The sequence below is a fragment of the Molothrus ater genome, chromosome 7 (assembly GCF_012460135.2).
Source record: "Molothrus ater isolate BHLD 08-10-18 breed brown headed cowbird chromosome 7, BPBGC_Mater_1.1, whole genome shotgun sequence".
Lineage (NCBI taxonomy): Eukaryota > Metazoa > Chordata > Aves > Passeriformes > Icteridae > Molothrus > Molothrus ater.
In genome coordinates, this window is record NC_050484.2 from 36,394,517 (window position 1) to 36,405,778 (window position 11,262).

General features: G+C 46.4%; 1 protein-coding gene across 2 annotated transcripts in view; it reads left to right on the plus strand.

The window, feature by feature from the left end:
• Positions 1-11,262, plus strand: part of LYPD6 (LY6/PLAUR domain containing 6) — a 35,839-nt gene that overhangs the window by 17,559 nt on the left and 7,018 nt on the right. For both annotated transcript variants that reach the window (XM_036386408.2, XM_036386407.2), the window contains exons 2-3: positions 9,249-9,424; positions 10,979-11,077. In XM_036386408.2, the coding sequence (XP_036242301.1) occupies positions 9,292-9,424; positions 10,979-11,077 (232 nt within the window). In that variant the 5' untranslated portion in view covers positions 9,249-9,291. The remainder of the gene's footprint in view (positions 1-9,248; positions 9,425-10,978; positions 11,078-11,262) is intronic.

Genomic DNA, 11,262 nt, shown 5'->3' on the forward strand with positions numbered 1-11,262 from the left:
ACGACAAAATCTGTTACAGTCCTTATGGAGCAAAGGGTGGCAGCAGAAATGATAAAATAGAACAAGAAACTCTTATTTATTTGGATTCGCACAAACATGAGCTGCTTTATCAAGATAAACATAGGAATGAGGTACTTATCTAAAGGATCCTTGTACGAGGCTTGGGTCCTTGGTCATGAGATTTTACGGAGATGTCGGAATTGTACAGCTGGGAATGGCCAAGCCATTCCCAATTCCCAGTTATTTCCCTGAGGGTTGCCGTGGCATCTTCTGCAGCCTGGTTTGAGATGTGCTCTTTGGAAGTGTGGAAAGCAGAGGTGTTGTCCTCCTAAGTGTCCTCTCCTTTTGTGGCTTCCCTGGATTTTTGGTGCCTTGTGCCAAAGGGAATTCACGCACGGGTCGGGAAATAAAAAATGGGATGAACTCTGGGTGAACTGTCAGGGGAAGGGAGCCCTTCCATGGCCTCATCCCTGCGTGTCCAGGGCTGGAAAAATGACACATGGCGTTCTTTAACTGCTCCATGCATATGTTAAATTATTTGGGGGGAAAACACGGCATTACAGCGGGAATAGGGAAAACCGGGATTCGTTAACATCGCGTAACTGAGGGGAGGCAAGGAATAATAACAGTGCAATCAGTGATGGGTCAGAACGCTCCTCAGAGGGGAAAAGGCTGAAATTTTGGCTGTGTTCATAACAATAAAGCCTCATTTGTGTGAGGTGACGTTGGCGGGGCTGAGCCGTGGCGCCGCGCAGAGCGCGCTCCGGGCGCGGCTGTGGCTCGGTGCCTAATCTAGCATGGCAAATGTGCGAGGTGATGTCCCAGAGGAACTGTCACAAATCCCGCCGGAGAGGCATCGGGAGAGCGGGGACACAATGGTGCAGATTGATGTCTGGCTTTATTAAAGCACAGTTTGGCGCAGGAGGGACAAGCTCCCCCTTTCATGTCCCCGTCAGCCTCTAATCAAAGAGTTTCTTATCAATACTTCTGGCGCAAAGATACTGAATGCAGAATTGCAGGGAAACGGGGAGGGGGGGAAAAAATATCTTTTGGAGGTGCCCTTTTCACCAATTAGATCTGGAGATGTCACTAGGCTGGGGTTTAATTTGGCCTGAGCGCGCTTGGTTAATTGGGTAGAACTCATTTTTGTAATCAGGAGGGTTCGGAGCTTTGGTGCTCTGCTTTGGCCTCCCCCCAATTATTCCCTGTAACAGTCTCACAGCCAGAGCCAGAATCCTGCCCGTTGGAAAATGATGGGATTGTTTGGAGACCTATTTTCCCCATCCATCCCAATGACCTTCCCTTGTCATTTTTTACTACTTGAAATATTTGTTGCTGTAGCACAAATAAAATGCTCCAGGAGTTTACCCAGGGTGACCATGGACTCAGGAGCTGTTCCTTTGATCCTTTAAAAAATCCTCCTGCTCCTAAGGTTGTCCCAATTTTCTTGACTTAGTAAAAATTTAACCTTAAAACCTCATCCCATTCTGTTTAAAATGCTACAAGCTGAAACATGGTCTAGAAAAGTGTTTTCTTGGTGGGTTTCATGTCTTGGTTGCAGCTTAGATGATTTTCCAGCTCTTGTCATAAACACGGAATACATTCTCCTGGGGTTTTTTTATTTCCCTTGTTTCTTTGGCATTGTTTTGGCTTCATTTCATTTGCTCACACTGCAATATTCTTTCCCTTTTTCCCAGTAACTGGGATGCTCTTGCTTGGTTTAAGTAGGAAAGATGGTCCAGGATGATCCCAATTGCTGTTTCCACACGGAGCAAAATTTAATTTCATGCATAAACACTGTTCCTTGGGACTTCATTTTGTTTGTTCCCAGGAGAACATCACTACCCTGCCCCATTCCAGTGCAGTCACCAACCCTGGACCAGCAGTCACAGCCTCCCTGTCCTGAAATTCCTCCCCGGGGTGTTCCCCTTCCTCCTTTTGCCTCAAGAGTTTCCCAAGGTGGAGGAAGGCAACGTGTGATCCACAGAAATCCCATCCCTGCTTTGGGAAGAGGAGCCCTTTCAGCTGCCCCAGCGAACTCAAATATTTATTTAGGGAATAATTTAGCTGCTCTCCTCCCCTTGGAGGAGAACTGGAACTCAGCAACTGGGGGTTTTTGCTTCTTATTAGCAGGAAAATCCCAGGATTTCTGTGCTCACGCATGGTTTCCTTATCCTGTCTGCGTGGAGCCGGGCTGTCTGGGGGCTCTCCATGCTCTGAGGTCAGCCTGTGTGCTGAGGGGCTTCCAGAATTCCCAAACTGAGCAAAATCCTCATCTCCCACATCCCCCCAGGCTTTCTGCCCTTGTTGACTCTATTGCAGGCTGTGCAAAAACCCAGGAATAGGTCTTGAAATGATTTGTTGGATCATCCATGTCCCTTTTCCTGCTGATTCAGAGGTGTTCATGGTCACGGGTTTGAATATTCCATGTAATTTAAAGGAAGGAAAAGTGGTGTCCCTGCACTGCACTCATGGAGTAAAATGGGAATGAATTCTGTCTAACTTGGAATATTTCACCTGCTAAACTTGACAATTGATTTGCAGAAATTATGTTTTCCTATATTGTGGCTGAATTTTAAGTTCACTTTCCCCCCCGTCATTAATGCCAAATATTAAGTGTCTTAGATATTCCAGTAAAATATATTTATTCCATCCCTGTGTTTTTCTGAAGCCTAACTATCCTGAGGGTAAATGGAAGTGACGTTTTACCCCAAATCATTGAAAGATGGAAGGATTTAAGAAAAGTTTCACTGGTGGGACTGAAAATATGAGTGATTCAAGTTGAAAACAGAAGCCAAGTGCTGGCTGTAAAATAACCTTGGAATCACATCCTGTGAAAGATTAAATTGCATCCGAGGGAAGGCGGCGTGAGAGGGAACATATTGTCCCCCCCTTCACTTCCCCAGGTCCAGGGCTTTTAGCTCAATGAACTCCAGGCTTTGTAATTAGCAGCAAGGCGATTAGATGGGCCACGTTCCTGGGAGTAATTAGTGCACTAATTGTGTTTGATTGTTTAATTACTCTTGCTCGCTGTAATTGAGGAGAGGCAGCGAACCCCTCTGTGAGAGCTCTGAGAGGTTCCTTAGATACAAGAGCTTTGCTACATCCCATTTTATGGGGAGGGGGATGCACATTTAACCGCTCCTGGGGTGAAACTGCCAAGAAAATCCCCTAAATGGCATGTGGAAAAAAGCTGGATTTGGAGGCAATTCATAAAAGTTCCAGGTTTTTTTCATAACCTTTTGACGTGTGTGGTGGGAACCAAAAGAAATAAATAGAATAGATACAAAAAGGCTGAGCAGGATAAAGGAGAAGGGGGGAAAAGGCAATTAGAGCTGGAGAAGTTGCAAATAGTCCTTGGGATTGTTGTCTGGGATCCAGCACAGCTGCCAGATGGAAACTGTTCCATCGCCATTCTGATTTGTCTTTGGACAGTGATGACACAGGCAGAGATTTGGGCTTGGATTTGGAAGCTGGAGGGAGATTAAAAGTAGCCCAAATATTTTAAATTCAGTCATGAAAAGTCAAACCTGTAGCTTTGTGTGACCTGGAAGAAAGGCAGGAGGAAAATCTGCAGAGTTGTTTGGGAAAGTCACCTTGGGGAAGTGCATGAGGGAATTCCTGGAGGGAAGACTCTGCCTCCAGGAACAGCTCTTCCAGCCTCATCAGACTGCTCAGAGTTCATGGCTTCATTTCCCACTGAGGAATCATCACCCTAGGGCAGAGGGAGGATGGCCCAGCAGAACAGAAACAGCCTTGGTGGTTTCTCACAGATGGCACTGCCTGGCTGTGCTGTGATTGCTGCTTTAGGCCTCAGAAAGCCTCCTGCCCACTGAGAGGGAAATTTCCCTGGCTTTTGCTGGCTTGTTTCACTCAGGGAAAAGTTGCTTTAGGGAGCTCTGAGATGGAGGCCCTTCCAAGGGGAAGGATAAGAGGAAATGTCAGGATGAAATGAGTTGGGACCTTGTAGGAACTTGGAGGTGTGGCCCAGACAGCAAGGAGGAGATGGAGGAGGAAGGTTGAGATGAGCTGTCAGCAGAATCATCAGCCTCCTCCTGTGAGGGACAATCATCAGCCTCCCACCAACCAGGCAACTTCCCACTGCCCTGGAAATCCAGGGAGAGCAGGGAAATGCTCCATCTCCTCTGGGAGCAAGGTGGAGGGCCCTGAACACCACAACCTGTGCCGTACTTATGTGAGGAGAACCACAGAAATACCCGTGAATCAGGAATTCCTTCCTGCCTGGCTTTGGCTGAGTGTTTGCATGGAAAGATTTGGTGTCTGACTCCCTTTTTTTCCCCCCCTTTTTAATCCTTCCTGGAATGGTGTTTTTACTGCAAACTTGCAGCTGGATTTGGTCATGGTCAGCCAGCTGAGCCCGAGGAGGACAGAAGGGACAAAGCCATCCTTTACAATAACTGTCCCCTCCATCAACACTTCTCCCCTAAACCCAGAGCCCTGATATCCGGCCTCCTCTCCGGGGAGGGTTGGGACCTTCCATTGTCCCCAGCGCCGGAGCCAACGAGGCCGAGATATCCCTTCCCTAATGAGACCTGACAAGTGGGCAACTGGGCTGCTGCTCGGGGCCTCCCGTGGCTCATTTGCACCGTGGTGGGGCAAAGGCCAGGCCGGAGTAATCCGGAATGGGAACTGTAGGAAAGGCATTTTGTGCTGTTCTTGTGAGCCAGCAAAGGCATCCTGATGATAAGGAAAGGCCCATATCTCTCCTGAGGAAGACACCAAGGCTGTCACCGTGGAGATGTGATGAAGGAGAGGAAGTTAAGAGATACAGACTCCATCTGGCTCAGAGAATGATGTGGCTCCTTGGTCACCCACTGAGAACTTTGTTTCTTTCTTACAACCAATGGGCAGTGAATGTGTCTGTTAAGTAAATGCGGATATCTTGAAAAACTATAAAAGCAGCATGTTGCTCTAACAAATCCCTCTCTCTTGCACCCTTCTGATGGAGCCTTGGTACTTTGTGCTGTGTCACACTCAGGGAACGGCCTTCCTGCCTCTGAGGTGCCACTGGAGTGAGGCAGATGGACTTAACAGGGATGGGATTTCTGTGCCAGCGCCCAGGCCCTCTCACACACTGGCTGCATGATCCAAAAGATCCAAACCCAAACATGGGACTCGTTCTCGGATTCTGTGCTGCTCAGAGTGCCCCTAAGATGTGTCAGAAATTCTCTTTTCCCAGCCTGGTGCTCAAATATAGAGTCAGAGCTCTTCAGTTCTCGGTCTCAAGGTTGTTATTGTTCCTCATCTATAAAATTCTTTCTCCTGGCCTGCCCAGGTCTGCTCAGCAGGACAGACAGAGGCACTCTGCCTGCCCTGGGGCTGTGTTATCTTTTTATACTAAAAACTACCTGTACAATATTTACAATGACTTCCCAATGCCCATCACCTGTGTTAGACAGTGAGCTTCTACTCTAAACCAATCCAAAAGTGCCAACATCACAGCAGGAGATGGAGGCCAAGGAGAAGAAGGAGAAAGGCTGGACATGCCCAGATTCCTCCATCTTGCCCCCTGAACCCCCATTCTAAAAACCCCAAAAATCTATTTTTCCACCCCATGATAAATTCGCTATCATTCTACTTAAACTTTCGTGGCTTGTAATCCTTCATATAAAGGTTGGTAATTGTTTTTTTCCAAGGGCTAAATCCAAGGCACAGGGGTCTTGTGCTCTATGCCAGGTCTCTGAGCCCCCTGGGCAGGGTCTCGAGCCCTCCAGGGCAGCCAGAGGAATTTCCTGGGTTCCCACAGCTCGTGTGACCGTGTCCCACCACCACATTCCGAGTGGGCCGTGCCAGCTTCCATTAGGTTGGGATGAGCGCTCGGCTCTGCGCAAAGAGCTGAGGGAATTCTGAGGGAAAAAATATCTTCCCGTGCCTCCCATCTGCTCTGCCAACAGAGGTTTAGCCCTGGAGTAGGGGGTTCTCCACCAATAATTCTTGAAAATAAAAGTTTTGTACAAAGTTTGGCTGTTTTGGTTGAAAGTTCTGGATAAATGGGGCTTGGGAGTGAACAAAAAACCTTTATGCCCTTGGTGAAGCTTCTTAGGGCTTATAGGATTCTTAAGGTGAAGCCACCATTGTAGAAAATAAGAATTTTGTAGGATTTTGGGAACCAAACCAAATTTTTGCAGATTTTAAGACAGTGCATCCATATCTATATATCTATATTTATATCTCCTTCCTTACATTTTATTTTTATGTGTGATTGTAACACCTGAGAAAATGAGAGTGCTGAACATTGAATTAATATATAATTAATTGAATATTTAATATATCATTATTGGATATTGAGTTCTGAAGTATTTAATATTACTTTAATGCAAAGTATTTTTGCTGCTCCACTCTCTGTAATCATCATTACCTTAAATGTCACTGAATATTTGCCCCCCTGAAAGACAGAACTATGTGTACCCCTGTGTTTATACTCAAAATATTCATGGAATATTAAATATTTGAGTTTCTGGCACTGGGTCTTTCCATGTTTGCAGAATTTCCTGGTTTTGCCCTACCTGTGTGTATGGATGAGCAGGTGGAATGTGCTCATGGTGACAATAATGGTGGCAGGTGCTTGCTACATAAGGACTTCCCTAAATTACATGGTTTTGAATTTTGGCCCTGCTAGCCTTTCTCTGGGTGATTTTAAAATTGTGATTCTTTGCCTGTAATTAAACCTGTTTCAAACAGAAAACGGAGGTGGGGCAGTGAATTCTCTCCCTTCGTTCACGGTTTCTTGCCACTCATTAGGAGCTGGCAATTAAGGTCCTTGCAATTACCAGAGGAAGGATGTGGATATTTTTAGGGAGCAGCTGGAGGGTTTCTGACTCCAGCCACTTTTCCAAACTGATGGCTGAGTGCTGCCACAGAGGATTTGGAGAGGGGCTGGGTGAGCAGTTGGTCCCACAAAAGGGACACTGGGAAAACCAACGTCCCCAACTGCAAGGCTTTGATTAGTTCTGCAAAAACAAAAGAGTTTTGTGCTTCAGATGAGCAAACCCAACAAATTCTTGTCTCTCTGGGAGGAATTCCTGCTGTTATTTCAACCTTGCTGTGCTTTAACTTAAAATATCACTGTGATGGTTGGATGTGATGATATTGGAAGTATTTTCCAACCTTGATTCCATGACTGTTTGTCCTTTATGTTGATAATTTGTTAATTATTGATGAGAGTTGGAGTTGAGCTGGGATGAGCTCCTCTTTTTGGGGTGTGAATCCTCATTTTCTGGTGCTGTAGCTCAGGATCAAATCCTCATTTTTTGCTCCTGATGGTCTCACTGCAAACTGCTGATGTCTTAAAATGAAGAGTGGGGCATGTGAAACCTTCCTGGTGTTGTTTGGGATAAAAAAAATAGTCCCAAATTCCAAATTCTGCCTCCAGATCCCACATGGACCCATTTCTTTCATCTTCCACGTGGTTGGGAGAGGTTTGTTTTATTTCCTGTCTGCTTCTAATCAGGATTTCGTTCTCCCCTGGCTGAGAGGGATCAATGGAGTAAATCCAAAATTCCCTCTTCATAAGGTTAAAGCAACAAAGTTTAAAGCACGGGGCTCCGCGTTATCTTTTTTCCTCATATTTTTTTATGGATTTCACTGTGTTTTAATAAAAAAGCTGTTTGCAGATAACAGCAGGGACAATGACAACCTTTGTGCTGCTGGTCCTGGGTGGATTTCTGCTGTGGGACAAACATTTGGAGGTGACATCCCCAACCCCATCATATCTTTCCCGAAAAAAATAAAAATCAACCAAAAAAAAAAATTATTAGATAATAACCACCACATATTCAGAGCTGCTTAGGAATTATCTGGGTGTTGCAGATCTTTTGGTTGATCAGGATGGAAAAACTCATCCCAGCTCTGTGTGTTCTGGATGGATTCCAAAGGAAACCATCGGCTCCAGCTGGGCTCAGCAGCCGCATCCTTTCAGGATTTTCCTGTCCTGTTTGATTTTTGAGGCACTTTCATAATTTTTTAAGGGTTTCTAATAATCTGAGCTGTGTATTTAATGATTTTTTTAGCCTTGCCTGCCCCTGGGTGGCTCCCCACAGCCTGGAGTTGGAATGGTCTCAGGAATGGTACCACAGTGGTTATTGAGTTCTGCTTTAATTAGTTCCCATCAGTCAGGGGACTTAGGAAAAAATACACCAAATTATTTATTAATGGCATAATAAAGGGAATAAACCCCTTTGGAGCATGGATGAGGAAAATCCAATGGTGACTTTGTTTGCAGCTCTGAGATAGAGTCTTTTCCAAGAGGAAATGCCAAGATAAAATCAGTAGGATCATGGAGATGTGGCCCAGCCAGTGAGGAGGAGTCAGGAGGAAGGTGGAGATGAGGTGTCAGCAGAAGCACCAACCTCCTGTGGGACCAGACAGCTTTTTGCTGCCCTGGAAATCCAGGGAGACCCTTTGTCCACCTTTTCCAGTGACCTAAATGTGCTGTGGGGGACGGGGTTTTACAAATCAGAACCAACCCACTGACCCTGACAGGAAAATCTGGAGAAATTTGGATCCAAAGAGAAAAAAACGTTGCTGTTTCCTCCTGAAAAGCAGCGTAGAACCAGATTAATGGGGTCCTTTTAACTCCATATTTTCCATTCCTTTTCACTCCACATTTTCCATTCCTTTTCACTCCATATTCCCCATTCCTTTCAGCCACGCCGTATCCTCTTGGATTTAAGTGTTTCACCTGTGAAAAGGCCTCAGATAATTATGATTTTGGCATTTGTTGAGGCCAAAATAACCAGAGGAGTGGGAGGCTCTGCGGTTGGGTCACGGGGACGAGGCGGTGGCCAGGTCCTTGTGGGTTTGCTCTGCTCATCCCTGCTCTCTGCCAGAAAAAAGGGACTGGCCATGGGAATGGCTGCCCAGGGTGGTGCTGGAGTCACCATCCCTGGAGGTTTGTAAGGACAGCCTGGATGTGGCCCTCAGTGCTGTGGTTCACCATTTGGCTTCTGAGGAGGTGGCAGCACCTTGAGGAGGGATTGAAAGTGCCCCGGAAGTGCTGCCAGGAGAGCAATTAAGGAATTAGGCCTCGATTGGTGAGATAAATTAGGACAGAGGCTGCTGTTCAGAGCTGGAGGTTCAGCAAAGTGGTTTTGTTCCCTCTGGGGCTGTGGAACAGGAGCAGCTCTTTCCCTCCATGGAACAAGGGGGTGTCGGTCACGGGTTGGAGTCGATGGTCTCAGAGGTGCTTTCCAGCCTGGATAATTCTGGCATTCTGTGACTCTGCCCAGGTGGGGATTCTCGGCCGCCGCATGAGCAGGTCCTGGCCGGGCCATGGCCTGGCCACCAAGGCTGTTCCTGCTATTCCTGTTCCTGCTATTCCTGTTCCTGCTGCTGCCCGGCCGCGCTCCGGCTGCGCGGAGCCGCGACTTCACCGCCAAGGACATCGTCTACCTCCACCCCTCCAGTAAGTCACCTCCCCCTGATGCCCTGGGTTGTTGTGAGGGTCCCAAGGACGAGGTGAGAGATGAGAATTGACTCCCAAGTTCTCAGGAGGCCGATTTGTTATATTGCGATATTATATTAAAAGAAATTGTATACTAAAGCTATACTAAAGAAAGAGAAAGGAGACATCAGAAGGTGTCACGGACATATTTTATGAAAAATCCTTTCCTTAGGATCTTTTCTCCTGAGAAGCTGAGAGGCCTCAGGAACAAAATGTACCCAATGGTTATCTGCTGCTGTGGAATGCAACAGGTGCATCTGGGACTGGGCTCATGTGGGTTTTTTAATTAATGGCCAATCACAGTCAGCTGGCTCGGAATCTCTTGTCAGTACAAGGTTTAATTATCATTCCTTTCCTTTGCAAGCCTTCTGATGAAATCCTTTCTTCTATTCTTTCAGTATAGTTTTAATATATCATTTTCTTTTAATATATATATATAATAAAATAATAAATCAGCCTTCTGAAACATGGAGTCAAGATCCTCCTCTCTTCCCTTGTCGGGGTTGCCTGCAAATTCCACATTTGGTGAGCCCTGAGTGAGGAGCATTGCCACAAGAAGGCTCAACAAGAATGAATAATAAAAGCTCATGACTGACTCAGAGAGTCCAACACAGCTGGCTGTGATTGGACATTAAAACACTTTCACATGCTGGGTAAACAATTCTCCAAATCACATTCCAGAGGAGCACAACATGGAGAAGCTGAGGCTTCTCATCTTGCCAGGGGAGGAGGTGATAAGGAGGAGAGTGAAGATGTGGCCCTTGGGGGTGTAGAGGTTCAAAGTACTGATAAATGTGACCTGTTCACCATTTGGCTTCTGAGAAGGTGGCAGCACCTTCAGGGGAGATTGAAAGTGCCCCAGAAGTGCTGCCAGGAGAGCAATTAAGGAATTAGGCCTCGATTGGTGAGATAAATTAGGACAGAGGCTGCTGTTCAGAGCTGGAGGTTCAGCAAAGTGGTTTTGTTCCCTCTGGGGCCGTGAGCCTGCCTGGAACAGGAGCAGCTCTTTCCCTCCATGGGACAATTCCCAGAGTGTTTCAATCCACCTGATATTTTGTTATCAGCACTGATAAAGCTGCAGTGTTGGATGTGAGCTCTGATTCCAAGGGAATGAGCACTCCCAGCTCCCATTAGCTCCCTTTGAAGTCAGCACTGGGCACTTTGGCTGGGTAAACACAGCTGGAACGAGTCCACAGCGACCTAAATGTGCTGTGGGGGACGGGGTCTTACAAATCAGGACCAACCTGCTGACACTGACAGGAAAATCTGGAGAAATTTGGGTCTAAAGAGAGAAAATATTACTGTTTTCTCCAAAAAAGCATCATAGAACCAGATTAATGGGGTCATTTTAACTCCGTTATTATTCCTATTAATTCCACATTTTCCATTCCTTTCAGCCACACCATACACGTGAATTTAAGTGTTTCTCCCAAAAAGCAGTGTAGAACCAGATTAATGGGGTCATTTTAACTCCGTTATTATTCCTATTAATGCCACATTTTCCATTCCTTTCAGCCACGCCGTATCCTCATGGATTTAAGTGTTTCACCTGCGAAAAGGCCTCAGATAATTACGAGTGCAACCGCTGGGCTCCGGATGTTTACTGCCCCCGAGGTAACCGGCCCCATCCCAACCCACCTGTCCCTGCCAGGGAGCCCCATTATTCCCAGAAATGTGGGATATGGGATTCTGGAGTTCATCCCTTAAGCTTTTCTGTCTCCTTGCAGTGGATGAGGTTGAGGACTTGGAGCTATTCCCTGTTTTCCTCTGGCTCAGCTGGGGGATTCAATCAGGCTGGT